Source organism: Salminus brasiliensis, chromosome 22 (assembly GCF_030463535.1).
Source record: "Salminus brasiliensis chromosome 22, fSalBra1.hap2, whole genome shotgun sequence".
Classification (NCBI taxonomy): Eukaryota; Metazoa; Chordata; class Actinopteri; order Characiformes; family Bryconidae; genus Salminus; species Salminus brasiliensis.
This window is the reverse complement of record NC_132899.1, coordinates 4,305,504-4,324,526: the sequence shown is the minus strand read 5'-3', so window position 1 is coordinate 4,324,526 and position 19,023 is coordinate 4,305,504. Positions and strand designations below refer to the sequence as shown.

The 19,023-nt window shown below is 43.5% G+C and overlaps 2 protein-coding genes across 2 annotated transcripts; one reads left to right on the top strand and one right to left on the bottom strand.

Moving 5' to 3' along the window:
* Positions 1-2,637: 2,637 nt before the first annotated feature.
* On the bottom strand, positions 2,638-10,273 carry fbxl15 (F-box and leucine-rich repeat protein 15). The gene is made up of 5 exons (XM_072667103.1): positions 10,167-10,273; positions 8,698-8,857; positions 6,806-7,308; positions 5,330-5,699; positions 2,638-3,816 (listed from the first exon to the last, which is right to left on the bottom strand). The coding sequence occupies exons 1-4, from the start codon at positions 10,232-10,234 to the stop codon at positions 5,510-5,512; spliced, it is 921 nt and encodes a 306-aa protein (XP_072523204.1). The 5' UTR covers positions 10,235-10,273; the 3' UTR covers positions 2,638-3,816; positions 5,330-5,509.
* Positions 10,274-11,755: 1,482 nt separating this feature from the next.
* gpx9 (glutathione peroxidase 9) lies at positions 11,756-18,594 on the top strand. The gene is made up of 5 exons (XM_072667104.1): positions 11,756-11,887; positions 12,682-12,775; positions 13,842-13,972; positions 14,950-15,080; positions 18,537-18,594. The coding sequence occupies exons 1-5, from the start codon at positions 11,756-11,758 to the stop codon at positions 18,592-18,594; spliced, it is 546 nt and encodes a 181-aa protein (XP_072523205.1).
* Positions 18,595-19,023: the final 429 nt, after the last annotated feature.

The window sequence follows — 19,023 nt, the reverse complement described above, 5'->3', positions numbered from 1 at the left end:
AGCAAGAAACCCCTCACATATCACACAGCTGAAAGAATTCTGCATGGAGGGGTGGAGAAATGCTCTCCCAGAGCCTGGTAGAAGGTTATAGGAGATGTCTAATTGGGGTTATTTCAGGCAAAAGAGGGAACACCAGCTATTAGGACACAGGGGGTCCTAACAAGAAAATGTATTTATTTATATTATTAGTTTTTATTCTATTAATTACATTCTACAGATAATGACTGGTTAGACTGTATATGGACTGGGAATCAACTTTTTTTTAGTTTTGCTAATGTTTTGATAATTACTGAGGTACACAACAGTATTTCCTGGGTCTACAGTATGTACAGCTATATGTACAGCTGGTCAATAAAAGCTCTTAGTTGCGACCCTAATACTGTGTCCAGTTTTAGGGAACAGGACTGCATGGCAAGAAGGATGTAAGGGGTGATAAAAACTTTCATATTTTATGGTAATCATTGCAGGAAGCTATGGAAATACAAGCGTTACCCTCCTGATAATTCCAGCTCAAGACTGGCTTTTCCTGGTAGCTGGTTTCTATATGGTCCAAAGGTCAAGGTAATTTAGAAGTTGGTCATCCAGGCTGAAACATACCAGCTAAAAGGTTTGAGGGACTAGCTGCTCTATCTGCATGACCAGCTTGACCAGGAAGGTGGTCAAGCTCTTCATACTGGTAAAGTCATGATGGCCATGCTGGTCATACTTGCTTATTTAGTTGGTCTCGGCCTCCAACAACTGATCATATGTGTGCCTGCAGCCACGCCGGCCCTTTGCAGACCAGATTGTTGACCCCTGGGGAAGGAATTTCCTCTTACTCACATTAGACCAGTGGTCTCCAGCAGAGCTACCTCCTAGAGGTTTCAACCCATGACCCAAACCAGCTTCATTCAGCCAGTGATGATCATCTGAAGGCAGTAATTAGTGGAATGAGGTGGATTAAGGTTAGATCTATCGTCTGCGAGTAGGTAGTTTTTCAGAAGCAAGGACAAAGACCACTGGATTAGACGTTTGAGGTAGATGATCTTCAGGGCTGGTCAGTGCAGTATCCGATACAGCAACAGCTGTGAAGGGAGTGTCTGCCTGGCATTAGATATCTGCTAGGCCTGATACCAAAGACAGCAAGGAGGTTCCATGCCAAAAGGGTAAATGCAAGATCTGCACATGACCAGGATGTTCTGTGGGGTCATGGAAGTCACACAAGCTCTGCACACAATTTCTGGGACATTGTGTGTAGATGCTGACTCACCAGGAATTATCAAGAACCATCCATCTGGGGCTTAGTTAGAATTGAAGGTGCCCATGGAAAGTTCTGTCCGAGGGAGTGGGGAATAGGCCTGGCCAGCTTAAGCCTTATAGGGTATGTTTTCCATTGAGCTTAATGGTTTAGCTGGTCTACCAGCATGACCATTATGACCAGAAAAGGCAACCTCTATGACCAAGCTGGTCAACAAGCACGACCAGTTAGACCACATTGGCGCACCAGTAGGATCAGCTGGACCAAACAAGTCAATCTGTATGACCAGCTTGATGACCAGCTTAGCTTATTACCAATAAAGGGTAAGGGTTTAGCTGGACTACCAGTATGACCAGCTTGCCCAAAGAAGTCAACCAGTAGTTTTAAGCATATACACGTATGGACAAAAGTATTGGGACACCTGCATTGTTTCTTTTGCAATCAAGGGTATTAAAAAGAGCTTATCCTGCTTTTGTTGGAGAAACTGTCTCAACAGTTTGGGAGATTGCTGTGAGGATCTGATTGCATTCCGCTACAAGAGAGCTAGTGAGGTCAGGATGTTGAAGGATTACCACCCCACAACTCCTCAACTCATCCCAAAAGTACTGGATGGAGTTCTACCAGCCATCATTCCAATGGACACAGTTCTTCCACTGCTCCACAGCTCCTTAATGCTGGGAGTGTGGGGCTTTATACCCCTCTAACCCATGCCTGGCATTTGGCAGCATGGTGCCAACACTGTCATGATGCCAATGGGTACAACCTAAAGCAGCCGAATGCATTCATTAGAAGAGGTGTCCACAAACATTTGGACACCCCTTGTACAGTCTATTTTCACAGTCCAACCTCTAATACATATAGAGCCTATTCCCTCTGTCCATTCCTTTCCATGTTTTCAGGCCTATGTGAGCTGACGGCACAAATTGCCTCAATCAGATTTCGGAATTTTCCCTGCAGACAGAGTCACGTGACTTAAAGCTAGAGCTATGGTTGGTTTAAGGCCCCTTAATATAGCTTAAACATGTATTAGCAAATATGAATTACGTCAGCAGAGCGACAGCCAGAGAGATTATTTGGAATAAAGCCATCCACAAATATAGCACTGATCATGGTGACAAAAATAGCACCTGAGCCATGACTTAAATGAACACTGACCCCAGCCTCTACTGACCTCTAGTGGTCGCCTGAAGGTACTGCTAGCTTGTTTATGTTCAGAATGCAAAAAATAAATAGATAGAGATATATATATATATATATATAGATATATATATATATATATCACCTCATGTGGCCACTGTAACACATGGCATCAGTGCAGGAAGCATGAGTGAACGGGCATTGCCATGGGTGACATCTACAGCCATTCAGTCCTAATGTAACATGAATTAAACCACAGGCCATTTCTGTATTGCATAAGATTGTGTATTCTCTCATACAGCATTCTGCATAAGAGGCATCTTGTACAATAATATTGGACAAACGTTTACAGAATCATACATAAAAAAACAAGATATTAAAGCAATATGAACAGATTGGACTCCAGGTCTGATAATACTATGTGCAATATAGCGGAATAGTGGAGAGCACCACCGCCCCCGGGACATCAGAAACACCTAGTTCAATCAGAAGTAAGGTCCATAGATAGTAGCAATAGAAATATCTGAGTATGAAGACCCTTTACATTGGTAAAGAACCTTTAGTGCATTCAAAAGGTTCTTCAGGCTCACACAGGGCTTAATGATGGTAAATCAGGTGAGCTGCTGCTGCTGTTGATGGAGTTAACCACATCCTCCACACTGTGCTGGCTGGACTGGGGGGCGTCCAGGAGAAACCTGGAGGAACCGAGCTCTGTTCTTCAGACTAGCTCACCGACAAGATCTCACTACTTTCTTTCTTCAGAATGAGAAGCTCTTGTTTCTCCTTTTTACTGGATTCATGTTCACTTGCTTTATCTGTTCTGATGAGATCTGGAGCTTCTACAGTAGAAACTGTTTTTTCTGTGATAAATCAGAATAGACAACGTGATTAGGAGTCTAAAACCTCTGCACAGCATGTTTTTGGATGTATGCCACAAACAGATACTCAGGAAAGTGCAGCTGGAATCATCCAGCTTCTCATTAGTGCAAAATTACACAAAGCTTTGTGTTCACCACAAAATAAAGCATAAAGTAAATTCAGTGGATTTCTAAAGCAATCCAAGTGATTAAAACCCAACATATTCTTACAGTACGATCAACTTTGCATTTCCACATGCAAACGTCAAGTACGGCAGATCCAAGATTCAAGTGTTTTAGAAAATCTGGACATTTGCTTATAAGAGCTAAAAGTTTCTAAAACAGTGGTGTGTAAAACTCCAGTCCTGGACAACTACTGTCTCCTCCCCCTGTTATAATGCACCTGACTCAGTTCAATCCCTAACAGTCATCAGGGGAGCCCCAGGACTAGAGTTGGACAAACGCTCCTGCCCTACAACACTAAACATACATGAAATGCATTTGATATACAAGCACATCCTCCACGCTACTGCAGTGTGCCAGCACAGAGAGCTGCTCCACATGGCTCAAGGATGAAGAGATCATCTGAAAGATAGAAAACAACAGCATTTGTTGAATAGATTAGATGAAAATGCATCTGCAAGCAGAGCATATCTGTTGCTAGAATCAATGTATTATTTTGCTTATTATTTGATTATATTTCATTAAGAAACCAAAAACAGGAAATGGAAAAAAAAAATAATAATTCATTTGAGACTCAACTTGAAAAACGGAAATAATGGAATATGAAGTTTTACATGACAGCAAAGCCATCATATATGATCAGATGGTCATAAGAGACAAGGACCATCTACTTTTTTTAAAATGTAAACAGTGAGGGAAGAGCTTCTCCACAACTCTATCAGCTAAAATGCTGCAACAGATAACACCACTACCTGCCAATGAGCTACCACACCACTTGGGAGACTGGGGTTCGATTCCCGGTCTGGGTGACTATGCTGCACAACACCAATAAGAGTCCTTGGCCAGACTCCTAACACTACATTGGCTCGTCTCTGTAATATGAGTAACCTTGTAAGTTGCTCTGGATAAGAGCGTCAGCTAAATGCCGTAAATGTAAATATATATAAACCTATTATTTGTCCAAAAACTGAAGCTGAAGTGGACCATGCAACAGGACAATGACCAGAAGACATTTCAGTACATGCAGGAAAGGGAATGGCTGAAGAAAAAGTAAGGATCACTTGAGGAAAGAAATGGAAAGTTCCACAATGGCCAAAAAGTCAAGCTGAAACACAGCTGAAAGAATTCTGCATGGAGAAGTAGGAAAAATATTCTCAGTGATCAGATGGTCATCAGAGACAGGGATCTACTTTTTCAAATGTAAACAGTGAGGGGTTCTCCACAACTCTATCAGCTAAAAAATAAAAGTACATCTGAGCCATTTTACAAAAAAAATTTAAATATGACTTAATTTTAAGCAAAATTACAATATCTAGAGGATCCTGACTTTTTCCCCTTAGTTGTCATGTCATTTTCCTTGTCAGGAACATGTTTAGCTCCCCTGACCTTCGCTGAAATGAAGCTCCAGAACTTTAGATCTTTAGATTAGGTTATTTCTAGTCTTAAAAATAAAGGCGCTACAAAGGGTTCTTTGAGCAGTGCCACAGAAGAACCATGTTTGGAAGAGATGTGAGAGTGTGCAGAACCTTTAAAGGTCTTTAAGCCTCTTTATGAACCTGAAAGTGGTTCTTCTATGGCATTGCTCAAAAAACACCTGTAGCACCTTTATTTTTGAATGTGCAGGTCAATAATAACAAACTTTGAGATTGATCGTCAAAGCTGGAAAAACGTTCAGGTCCCAAAATGACAAATATAAATATTAAAATCAAGACTTTTTGTTTTATAATTAAACATACAGATACGTAATTATTTAGTTTTTCAGCATCAGATTAAAAAGCAATTCAAATAAAATGAAAATAACTTGACTTATGACTTTTCCAATTGGTTCTGAATGTTGGATTCTCAGTTGAATAGTAAAACATTGAAAGACACACTGGAGCTCTAAGTTATAATACCGACTACACAATACACTCACCTGTTTGAACCTGCATTAGTCCAGGGATCATATGTACCACATTTCTCGAGAAAGGAGTGCTGATTTAGGACTCGTACCCTAAAATATATGACTATGTATACCTGTGCGTACAGGAGCAGCTGACTGCAGCTTAGCACTCTTACTCTGAGGTGTGTGGTACATGTGTACCCTGTGAGGGTGCTATATCTGAAGGTTGATGAAGGGGGCAAAGCCCACCACGTCCTGAAGCAGCACTAGCGCCCTCTGGAGGGGAGGTTCCACGTCAATCTCCACATTCCGCCTTCGCAGAACACCCAGGCTGGACTCGCTGACGTTGTGACAGTGATTCACCTTTAGGGACTGCAGTTTAGGGCAATACTCTGCCACGGTCCTACACATACACAGAAACACAGGCACCTAGTTACAGCCATAAAGCATAAAGCAGAAGATAGATAGAATTCAATTATTGGGAATTTAAAATATTTATGATTTTAATGCTTGATTATATTTGGGAAGTAATTAAAATCAGATTGATCATTTAAATACTTAATTCAATTAGTGGAAGTTTATTATATTTACAGGCAGATCATTTAAATACTTAATTCTGTATTGGGAATTTCTTATATTTACAGGCAGATCATTTAAATACTTAATTCTGTATTGGGAATTTCTTATATTTACAGGCTGATCATTTAAATATTAATTACATTATTGGGAGTTTATTATATTTACAGGCAGATCATTTAAATACTTAATACCCTTATTGGAAGTTTATTAAATTTTTAGAGTCATACTTTGAATACTTTTTTTATGATTATATTATTGGTAATTAATTCAATTTAGATTGATCATGTCAGTACTATCACATTATTGGGAATGCATTTCATTTTTATATTGCTCATTTAAATACTTAATAATATTGTTGGGAATGTATTACATTTTTAGATTGATAATTTTAATACTTGATTATATTGGACTGTTTAATAAATTTACAGGCTGATCCTTTAAACACTTTAAATTTCATTAATGGGAATTTCTTACAGTTTTAGATTGATCATTTAAATACTTAATTACATTATTGAGAATTTATTACACTTACAGATCCTTTTAATACATTTTTGAGTTTAAATTATGTTGGAAGATTATTACAATATTAAGTGCTACCGAGGTGCTTGTTTGTGAATTTTGATGTTCAATCAATGTGATTGCATTAGGTATCATAATTAATAAAAGAACAGTTCTCCATTCAACATCACATCTCCACCACCAATATCATAAAGATTCAGTGCGCTGTTACACCCACTAGTAGGGTACACAAGGGAGGCTTACAGATTAGCAGTATGTTTCTTAATCTAAGTAACAACAAATAAAATATAAAGGTTCTTAATAAAGGAAGCTGGATTAAGGGCACAGCAGTACTCCCCCCCCAGAACCCTTTAAATCACACAAATGAATTAATTTATGCAAATAAGGCACACCTGGTGCTTTCTGGCTCACCTGATGGCCTCGTTGCGCACCCTCAGACACCCCGTCAGGTCGAGCTGCTCCAGCTGCCTGCAGCGCTTGGCCACCTCCTCCACAGCCACGTCCGTGATGTTCGCATTAACAGCTACAGACAGTGACCGCAGCTCGGGCCACTTCCCCACGACGTAACACACGGCCTCGTCCCTCAGCTGCCTGCAGGCGGTGAGGTCCAGCGAGCGCAGGTCCGGGCAGTGGTCAGCCAGGCTCCGCAGCGCCAGGCTGTCCACCCACTCGCAGTGCGCCAGGCACAGGTGCTGCAGACGCGGGCAGCTGAGCGACACGGCCACCAGCGCGTGGCGGCTCAGCCGGACGCAGCCGCGCAGGTCCACGCGCAGCAGCAGCTGGTTCTGACCAATCACGGGCAGCAGCTCCTTATCAGTGATCCATTCGGAGCAGCCGTGGACGGAGAGGCTGTGGAGGACTTTGTTGTCACGGAGCATGGAGCAGAAGGCTTCCTTAGGAATACGAGGACCTGTCTGGGAAAGCGAGAGAGAATTGGAGAATTGTGTAGAATTGGTATTTAAGCTCTTGGGCTCCCCCTACAGGTGGGGAGTGTAATTCACTTTCACTCCACTGCAGTAAATACACACACACAAAGCTAGTCTATTCCTTATAGAGAAGTAATGCCAATAGAATAGGACTCTCTGGAGCAGATAAACATGATGAACCTATTGGCACCATGCTGCCTAATAGTGCCAGGCACAGGCTAGAGGGGTATTACACTCCCTGAGCTGTGGAGGAACTGTGCCATCTGGAATGATGGTGCTCCAGAATCTAGTAGAAAGCCTTCTTCCCTGGACAGTAGAGAAAGTTACTCCAACAAAACCAGGATAAACACTTTTCTACCGCAGTTGTCCCAATACTTTTGTCCCTTTACTGTATTTATTGTATACAAACTGTACAAAAATGCTGGAATACTGTACTGAAATGTCTGCAAACACTTGTTACGCCATTAATCCAGGATTTATCCCAATTAGAGGCGGCTCAGTGGTAAGAGCACTGGAGTGCTGATCACAAGGTTGTGGGTTTGACACACGGATCCTCTGAGCTAGCAGCCACTATTGTGCCCTTGAGCAAGGCTCTTCACCCTCTCTGATAAAGGGGTGCTGTCGCATAGCTGACCCTGCACACTGACCACAGCACTGAAAGAGAAGAATTTCATTGCACTGCAATGCGTTTCTACTATAAAAGCTAAGTATTACACATTATTAATTATTACCATATCCTGCATGTATCGGCGTCAGACCCAGTACATAAAATCTCTCGGATACTTCCAGTGGCCCACAATTCCCATACTTGAAAGTATGAAAGTATGAAAATGGAAGGGAAGTGGAAGTGTAATAGAACCAACGTTAAGTTGGTTAAGTCAGAGATAAAACACATTCAGAGGAAATTATTAAAAACACAATCTTTCAAATATGCGAAATAGACAAAAGTATTGGGACACCTGCTCATTTATTGTTTCTTCTGAAATCAAGCTTATTACAAAGAGCTGATCCTGCTTTTTGAACAAGCACTGCTGTGAGAATTTGACTGCATTCAGCGACAAGCCTGTTAGTGAGGTCAGGATGTTGGATCATCTCATCCCCAACAGTACTGGATGGAGCTCCACCATCCATCATTCCAGAGAACACAGCTCTTCCACTGCTCCACAGCTCAATGCTGCTGGGGGCTTCATACCCCTCTATAGCCCACGCCTGGCGTTAGGTAGCATGGTGCCAATAGGGTCATGCATATTTATCTACTCCAGAGAGTCCTATTGTATTGGCAGTACTTCTCTACAGGACCTAGACAAGCTGTGTGTCAATACATCCATTAGAAGGGGACTGTATGCTCATGTGCAGCCGCACTGCTCGTAGCCTCACCTGTGCTGGGTCGAACGTGCGGCAGTTGGCCAGGTAAACCTGAACCAGAGCACGGAAGCTCTTGCTCACGCGCTGCAGGCTGACCAGATGCCGCAAAGGCAGGTGACGCAGCACATGGGTCACCAGGACGTCCTCCCAGGGCAAGTCCAGCAACTGATACCTGCAACACAGCAGAACATATACAGCCCATTCATCTTAAAGGAACCTAAATGGTTCTAGCTAATTAGTAAGGAACAGTTTGATGATGCTGCTGCTGCTGCTGCTGCTGATGATGATGATGATGAGGTTCCTCACTCACTGGTCCTCAGTCCTGGTTCTGGAATACCCCTATCCTATATTTCTATGTCGTCCTGCTGTAGCCCACCCAGCTGGTTTGTTGGGCACGGGCAAAACACGACGGGAGGTTCTCCTGGAGGGCGAGGGCAATCCAGAACCAGGATTGGGAATCCCTGCTAAAAACGACAGCCTGGCCAGATAAAGATGGCTAACCAGCTGACCAGTTTGATGGTTTAGCTGGTCTACCAACACGACCGACCTGCCCAGCATGGCCAACTTGATCAAGCTCATCATCATCATCATCATCAAGCTGCTGATACTGGTTTGGTGGGTCACATTACGGTCATGCACACCCAACTTGACCCGACAGTCACCCATTACGACCAGCATGACCAGTCTGATGACACTGGTCCACCAGTACGACCAGCTAAACAACCAGCTTGGTCATGCTGATACTCCAGCTACTCCATCAAATGCAATCTATGATCTATACAACATGGACAAAAGTATTGGGACACCTGCTCATTCATTGTTAGCTGCTGTCCCTACTGTCCAGGGAAGGCGGCGTTCTACTAGATTCCGGGCGAGCATTGCTGTGAGGATTTGACTGCATTCAGGATGTTGGATGATGATGATAATAATGATGATGATGATGACCACCACCACCCCACCCCACCCCACCATCCATCATTCCAGATAACGCAGTTCTCTCAATGCTGCTGGGGGGCTTTACACCCCTCTAGCCCACGCCTGGCATTGATACTATAGGCATGGTGCCAATAGGGTCATGCTGATCTGCAGCTATTGGCAGTAAAGCTGTATGTGTCTATGCATGTGAATGTGAATGCATGCATTAGAAGGGGTGTCCACAAACTTTTGCACATATGCTGGTCGAAAGCTAAGCTGGCTAGTAGCATGGTGCTGGCTTTTCAGCAATGGTGCTCTGTTGGCACCCACAGTAATTTAGGGGCTTTTATGCTACAGGCAGAACAGAACCGGTACCGTTTAATGCATTAAAAGTGGCAGGAGTTGGGTTTTGCATTTTTGGAAACCAGCTCGGAACAGAGAGGGCATGCAGGCATGCAGGCAGGCATGCAGGCGGTTAGCTCGATAGCTAACTAGCTAGCAGCCATGAATTTCCATGCAAATTCCTCCCAGTTTAAGCCTAAATATAGGTAAGAACATGTCCCTACTTGGATCCTGCAGTTCGTTCCTCTGATTTTGGATCCATGGCAGTGGGAGACACAGCCGAGTCACTCATTGTTTGGCATGTTTGGAAAACTGCTGACCGGCTGCTTCCCCACCGCTGCTCGGTGCTCGCTACCGCCATCTAGCGCCAGGGAGTGGCAAGTGGCTTCACCCACCCACAGCACAGCACACACTGATTCTCCAGGGGTTCTCCAAATCCTGGGAGCCTCACAGAAATATACCACACACTGTCCAAAAGTTTGTGGACACTTGATCCTTTTAATGTAGCCAATGCAAATTCCTCACACACACATTGACACTTGTCTGGGTCCCCGTGGAAAAGTACTGCCAATAGAACTGCGGTAGAAAAGTGTTTATCCTGGTTTTGTTGGAGTAACTTTCTCTACTGTCCAGGGAAGAAGGCTTTATACTGGATTCTGGAGACCCATCATTCCAGATGGCACAGTTCCTCCACAGCTCAGGGAGTGTAATACCCCTCTTAGCCTGTGCCTGGCATTATTAGGCAGCATGGTGCCAATAGGTGCATCATGTCCTATTCTATTGGCATTACTTCTCTATAAGGAATAGACTAGCTTTGTGTGTGTGTATTTACTGCAGTGGAGTGAAAGTAGGTAATTACACTCCCCACCTGTAGGGGGAGCCCAAGATCTTAAATACCAATTCTACACAATTCTCCATAGCATCGAGCTGTGGAGCAGTGGGACTAGCTGTGCTCTCTGGAATGATGGTGAAGCTCCATCCAGTATTTTCTGGGACGAAGAGTTGAAGAGTTGGGGAGTTAGGGATGAGGTCTGGTGGTGGTTATTATTCGACGTCCTGACCTCGCTAGCGCTCTTGTTGCTGAATGCAATCAAGTCAAAGTGGTTGGTGTGGCGCAACAGATAACACCACTACCTACCACTGAGCAGGGGGTTCGATTCCCAGTCGGGTTGACCGTATGCTGCGCTACACCAATAAGAGTCCTTGGGCAAGACTCCTAACACTACGTTGGCCCACCTGTGTAATACGAGTAACCTTGTAAGTCACTCTGGATAAGAGCGTCAGCTGAATACATTACATAAATGTAATGTAATGTAATGTAAATCCTCCTAGAATGCCTTCTTCCCCTGAGTATGATTGCACCCCCCCCCCCAAAAAAAAACAAAACAACAAATCAGGATCAACTCTTTTTAATACCCTTGAGTTGAGAAGAACAACGAATGAGCAGGCGTCCCAATACTTTTGTCAACATAATAACATAACTTTGACTTGGTACTACTGGTACCAGTGGTAAAACAGCACCTCCAAAATGACACAAATACCCATACCCATACCCCTACCCCCGTTCCTATCACCTGTCCATTCAGAAGGATACTACTCACAGCACAGTAGCCAGGATCTGCACAGCTTTGCAAAAATGAGCTGGTCAGGTCATCCGCAGGCCAGTGTTACAATAGAGGCAGCCATGCAGCACAATTGCTGACCCATGGAGTCGTAGGACTCGGAATGAAGCTGGAGCCGTAGCCCTGTAGAAGGTTACTACAAGCTGACCAGTCCACCTTACCGGGTCGTAACGTGGTCGTTTGGCAGGGACATGGCTGAGAATTCTGTTTATGGCTTTACGATGGAGTCCCTGGAGGGGAAGCCCGTTTCTCTTGGAGTCTACAGGGGGAAGGTGCTGCTTGTTGTCAACCTGGCCACTTTCTGAGGCTCCACTATTGAGGAGGTAAAGATGTGTGTGAGCGTTTGGTGGAACTGGACTGAGAACTGACCCATTCTTTATAACTGACCTTGTTTTGGACTAAAGTCCTATAATAATCACTGAGAGATCATAGTTCCAGATATTGTGTAAAGCTGCTGATCTGGTCAGTAAGTGCATCTCTCCTCAGTAAAACACTGATATTAGAATAAACACTATTAATAACACTCCTACAGAAAGTGGTGGAGGTGGTTCTCCATCACTGTGTTCATCATTAGAACATCTCCAAAGTTCTCCTCTCTCATGGAGTCTAGTATTATTTAGAGTTCTCCTCAGATCAACACCTGGTTTGGTGGTAAATCAGGGCTTAATGATGGTAAATCAGGCGAGCTGCTGCTGCTGCTGCTGCTGATGGAGGTGAACACATCCTCCACGCTGTGCTGGCTGGACTGGGGGGCGTCCAGGAGAAACCTGGAGAAACCTGGAGGAACCGAGCTCTGTTCTTCAGACTAGCTCACCGACAAGATCTCACTACTTTCTCTCTTCAGAATGAGAAGCTCTTGTTTCTCCTTTTTACTGGATTCATGTTCACCTGCTTTATCTGTTCTGATGAGATCTGGAGCTTCTACAGTAGAAACCCTCTCACTGCTAAGAGAGTAATGGGTTAAATAATGTATACATAATTATGTTAATAATTAGTATTAGTATATTGTACAATATTGGGCGTCAATGCGTGCTGTTCGGTTGGTGGGAAGGCATGCATCACAGTAGTGGTGTTTATTGCAGTAATGGGAATGGTGTATATCTGTGTTTGGCTGCAGTACCACAGGCTGAACGCACTCATGGACGCATATGGTGGTCAGAAGTTTACCGTTATCGGATTTCCGTGTAATCAGTTCGGACTACAGGCACCTGGTAAGGAACGACCCTTTTACCACAGCTGGAACTGTGACATAAGTGACATAGCACTTGAGCAGTGTAGGCTTGAGCAGTGCTGAGGTGGTACATACCACTGTTAAAAGGATAAGACCCTTGGAGAACATTTGGAGGTTCCAAAGGATGCTTTGAGGAACCTTCAAGTTGATTCCTCCACAGTTTGAAACTGAAGAACCTCCAAAAGTTCCCCAAGGAACACACACAGCTTGTCTAGTCCACGTAGAGAAGTACTGCCAGTAGATTCCAATCACTCTCTGGAGCAGATCAACATGATCCCATTGGCGCCAAGCTGCCTAATGCCAGGCGTAGGTTTGAGAGGTGTGGGCTATAAAGCCCCCCAGCATTGAGCTGTGGAGCAGTGGAAGAACTGTGTTCTCTGGAATGATGGATGGTGGAGCTCCATCCAATATTTTTAGGATGAGTTGGGGAGTTGGGATGATGTGGTGTTCATCCAACATCCTGGCCTCACTAATGCTCTTGTGGCTGAATGCAATCAATCAACCAATCAATTAATCAATTAATCCAAATGTATTTGCATAGCACTTTTTGTGCAACTGGCATGGGAGATTTAGGAGATTTACAATGGGACAAGAGATCAACAAACATAAAGACCCCCAAAGGGCCAAAGCCAAAGAACACAGTGGCAAGGACAACTCCCCCAGAGGGAGTTTTGGGGTCCCACAAGAGGACCCCATCTATCCTCCTCTGGTCTGAACTGCTTAATGACAAATTATTGATAAAAAGACACTGCACCACCTCTTAAGACTGTTCTCCTGCTCAGGTGTTGATATAATCATAATAGTGATGGTAAGAATCCATGGGTGTCAGACAGGACAAGTGGAAAATCCAGCATCTCACAGCAATGTTTCTCCAAAATCTAGTAGAAAGCCTTCTCCCCTGGACAGTAGAGACAGTTACTCCAATAAAAGTAGGATCAGCTCTTTTTACTACCTTTGATTACCCTTGAAAAAGCAGGTGTCCCAATACTTTTGTCCATTCGGTGTACCAGTACTTTGTTGCAGTGATTGTTCTTTATCTTTCTCAGAGGAGAACCACGAGACCTTGGACATACTGCGGTGCGTGAGACCAGGTGGAGGGTTCGTCCCAAAGTTCCCCATATTCAGTAAAATCGAGGTCAATGGGTTGAATGAGGAACCACTGTATGCCTATCTGAAGGCAAGTGACTTTCTGAAGGTTTTACTTAATATCGAAATCAACCTACACATTTTTAGACTTTTTAAATCATATTTATAAGCATTACACAAAGACACTTTCTGTGAGAGAACCTTCCCATCACTGCCAAGCTTCTCTAGAAGGTCAAGCTGCTCTAAATCAAGTCAATTCAAGTCAAGTCAAGTGGGTTTTATTGTCATTTCAGCTACATACAGAGTACACAGTGAAACGAAACAACGTTCCTCCAGGACCATGGTGCAACATAGACAGTGCATACAAAACACAAGTGCAACACAGTACAAGTGCAGACAGACAACACAACACAGTACAGACCAGAGAATAATACATAATTAGGGGTAGTGTGCAAATTATGCAGTGTGTAATAAATATTGAGTCCAGTGAGGTAGTAAAGTTATTAGTGCAAAAATGCTTCCCTATATTGTCTGGGGTAAATGGTTAGAGAGAGAGAGAGAGAGAGAGAGAGAGAGAGAGAGAGAGAGAGCATGTAACAGAAAAGACATCAGGTCAGAAGTTGAGTTGAGTTGAGAAGTCTGATGGTCTGGGGGAAGAAGCTATTGCAGAGTCTGGTCGTGTTGGACTGGATGCTGCGGTACCTTCTTCCTGATGACAGGAGGGAGAACAGTCTGTGTAAAGGGTGGGTGGAGTCATCCACAGTGCTGGTTGCTTTGCGGATGCAGCCCAGGCCAAAGTTTTCACCACAGCCTCTTTCAGGATAGTGGAATGCTGTAAGTGTGGCCAGATGCATGACTTTTTTCATACAACCATAATTCAGGGCCATGCCTGGCACGATCAGTAAAAAAAATGTCCTTGGTTATAAACTGAAGGCGTCTTAAGCACTAACCTATGCAGTAATCTTGTCTTCCTGGGTTGGATTTTCCATATAAGGTTTATCAATGCACACACAAACCCTAGAATTCATAAAGCAACAGCGACCCTCTTCTCTTCTGAATGTGTGGCAGGAGTCTCTGCCTTCCAACAATCCTGTCATTGGAGAAATCAAGAAGCTCTACTGGTCACCAATCAAAGTCAGCGACATCCGATGGAATTTCGAGAAGTTCCTCATCACTGCGGATGGGATGCCGTACAGACGGTATGGAACATTTGTTTTTTACTGCAGACTCTGCAGACTCTTAGGCTACTACATATTTTAGCCAAGGTTCACCTCTGCTTTTGGGGAAACTAAGACATAAACAAGCATCTCCAGAGAGATTGCCTTAAATCTCAATCGCAGTGACAATTCACACCCTAATGGATCTTATTCTAAACCACAGAATATATCAAATATAACTGGGATATCAATCATTTTTCATTTTATGAAAGTAAAATTATCAAATTTCCCATTGATACATTACATTTTTATTGATTGTTAATTAGACTAAAGGTCAAATTCAGTCTTTAAAGGCCAAATAGGTCATTAAAACCAATAAATAAAATGTTCATTTGGCAACACATACACTAGATGATGGGTACATTTAGATGCAGACACTTCTTATGGCTGCAGTTAAGTTCCTTCTATTCTCTTAAAAATAAAGCAGCAACCGAGTTTTTGGAGCGATGCCATACAAGAACCACTTTTGTTGGAGAACCATTCTTGTCAGAGATGTTTGAGTGTGGAAAATTACATCAAACAAAGGATGGTGCAAAAATGATACCTTAGCAAGTGTAATCCTCTTAAATGTAGGGTAAATATTGGACATTCTCATTTTTTGAGTATTAAAATTCATTACCTCATAATGAATTAACTTATGTTTACTTGTTTAAAATGATCTGCCAGTGGAATAAAATGTGGTCAGTAGGCAGAAATTACTAGTCAAACTAGTCAAACTAGTCAAAATAACTGAGTGGAAATGAGAGAAATGAGTGGAATAATGTACACCTGGTCACTTTATCTGGTTTGAGTATCAGGATTATACCTGGATAAGGACGAGCCATTACTAAGGACACCCAAAACTCTTTTTAACTACTCTCAAACCACTTCAGGAGGAGGTCTGAGACGGGGTTGAGCCATGTTATAGCAGTGTAAACACACCCGCCTCTCCAAGACGCATTCTGAAACCAAAACCCCTCCCAGTAAAACCAAAACTCCACCCAGTACAACCAAGACTCTTCTCAGTAAAACCAATAGTCAAGTCAAGTCAAGTCAAATTTATTTGTATAGCTTTTTACAACTGTTGTTGTCACAAAGCAGCTTTACATAATTAGTACTTAATAAAGGACAGAGACAAAGAAGAAAGAAGAAATAACATGAAGGGTCAAAGACCCCCGTGAGCAAGCCAACGGCGACAGTGGCAAGGAAGAACTCCCTCAGAGCTGGAGGAAGAAACCTTGGGAGGAACCAAGACTCACAAGGGGGACCCATCCTCCTCTGGCCAGACTATTTAAACATTAATGATAAAAATTACCAAAGCAGATACAACAGAAAGTTAATAGTGGTGATATTAATAGTGTCAGACAGGCACGAGTCCATCTAGGTTTCAGCACGGCCACCAAACAGGCAGCAGCGGCAGGCGGGTGAGCCATGGGTGGTGGCGGGTTGGGGGGGACCCGCTGGCCGGACTGGTAGGTGGCAGCTGGTTAGACGCAGGTAGAGGGGACCTCAACGGGCAATCTTCCAGCAGGTTGGGCTGGGTGGCCATTTACTCGGAGAAGGTAAAAAGAGAGAGAGTTCATTCTAAGAGGAATTTTATGGAGGGCAGAGAATGTTGAGCATCAGCATCAGAGTCTGACGACTCCGGCAGGTCTGATTATCACAGCATAATTAAAAGGAGAGAGCCAGAAGGTAACACGGACACGGGCGCACCCTGAGAACACCAGCATCTATCTGCTCCACCGTCAACAAACCTGAGTGATCGCGTGTAAACAGTGAGACGACAGCTCCAGCATCTCAGTGTACTACAATTCCCTGGGTCTGCGAACCCCTGGACCTGCAGCCCTTATCTAAGAAACATTAATTACCAAAAGCTAAACTAAACATATACGTTTTCAGCTTAGATTTAAAGATTGAGACGGTGTCTGAGTCCCGAACATTATCTGGAAGGTTATTCCAGAGCTGGGGGGCTTTATAGGAAAAGGCTCTTCCCCCTGCTGAGGTTTTCAGAATTTTGGGAACGCGTAAGAGGCCAGCACCCTGAGATCTAAGTAGTCTTGATGGTTCGTAATATACAATAAGATCCTGCAGGTACTCAGGAGTGAGGCCATGTAGGGCTTTATATGTTAATAAAAGAATTTTGTATTCGATACGGAATTTAACTGGGAGCCAATGAAGTGCTGATAGAACTGGACTAATATGGTCAAAATTTCTAGTTTTAGTAAGGACCCTGGCTGCAGCATTTTGCACCAGCTGAAGTTTATTGAGGTTCCTGCTGGAACAACCTGACAGTAGTGCATTACAGTAATCTAGCCTTGAGGTAATAAAAGCATGTACTAGCATGTACTAGCTTTTTCTGCGTCAATACTCCCCCAATACAACCAAAACTCTCTCAGTACAACAATAATTCTTGCCAGTACGACTGAAACTCCCTCCTTTACAACTAAACCCCCCTCCAGTTCAACCAAAACTCCTCTCAGAACAACCAAAACTCCTCCCAGTACAACCTTAAATCCCCCAGTACAATTAAAACTCCCCCAGTGTAACCAAAACTCCTCCCAGTACAACCAAAACTCCCCCTAGTACAACCAAAACTTCTCCCAGTACAACCAAAACTCCTCCCAGTACAACCAAAACTCCTCCCAGTACAACCAAAACTCCCCCTAGTACAACCAAAACTTCTCCCAGTACAACCAAAACTCCCCCAGTACAGCAGAAATTTCTCTCAGTACAATCAAAAGTCCCCTAGTACAACAATTCCCCCCCGTACAACCAAAACTCTCCCAGTACAACATTTCCCCCAGTACAACCAAAACTCTCCCAGTACAACATTTCCCCAGTACAACCAAAACTCCCCCAGAACAACAGAAATTCCTCCCAGAACAACAGAAACTCCCTTTTTTACAACCCAACCAAAATCCCTCCCAGTACAACCAAAACTCCTCCCAGTACAACTAAAACTCCCCCAGTACAACCAAAACCCCTCCCAGTACAACCCAAACTCCCCCAGTACAACCAAAACCCCTCCCAGTACAACCAAAACTCCCTTTTTTCCAACCAAAACTCCCCCAGTACAACCAAAACCCCTCCCAGTACAACCAAAACCCCCTTCTTTACAACCAAAAGTCCCTTCTTTACAACCAAAACTCCCCCAGTACAACCAAACCCCTCCCAGTACAATCAACACTCCCCCAGTACAACCAATCCCCTCCCAGCACATCCAAAACCTCTCCCAGTGCAAGCAAAACCAAGTCTAGAAATCAGTCACATGAAGTGACCAGGTGTACTCGGGGTCTTTAAGCCTTTAACAGGTTCTTCACACTCTCACATCTTCCTCAAGTTCCAAAAGTGGTTCTCTTATGGCATCTCTCAAAGAACCCTTTGTTGCACTTTTCTCTAGAGTGATGAGATGCTGTAAAACTCACCAGCATTTCCCTGCTGTTTTTTTTCTTTTGGCAGCTACGACCTCCACTGTCCTTTTGAAGAGGTGGAGAAAGATTTAGCAGCCCTCCTGTAGAGGAGCCCTCTATCCTTCTGATGCATCAACATCTGACCTTGGATCTGAATCTCTTTATACCTCTTCAAAGGGCTCCTTACCAGAAGCACAATGTACAAACTGACCACAGATCAGCAGCTACAAGTGTCCATCCCTTAGGCCTTATGTTAGACCCCACTGCCGCCCTGAAAAGTCAATAGACAGCAAACCTTAGTATCTTGTGTAGTCCTGTAGATAGCATTAGGAACTGTCCATGGTTCTGAAACCTGGTTAGACTCATATGGACAGCAGGCCTTTTCAGCAGAGCTTCTTATCTTCAGCTTAGTTTCTTCATCTCAAATCCTACTGAATATTCACACTCTTAAAAATAAAGGGTTCTAAGAAGTTCTTGGACGTGTGGTTCCAAGAAAAATGATAGTATTAGCATTGACTTTATGGGTTCTTCAGGGA

Coding starts and splice junctions, on each gene's coding strand:
- fbxl15 (XM_072667103.1), bottom strand. CDS start 10,234: ATGAGTGACTCGGCTGTGTCTCCCACTGCCATGGATCCAAAATCAGAG. Junction 7,309..8,697: donor GCACGTTCGACCCAGCACAG/GTGAGGCTACGA, acceptor TCGCTTTCCCAG/ACAGGTCCTCGTATTCCTAA. Junction 5,700..6,805: donor GTGCGCAACGAGGCCATCAG/GTGAGCCAGAAA, acceptor GTGTATGTGTAG/GACCGTGGCAGAGTATTGCC.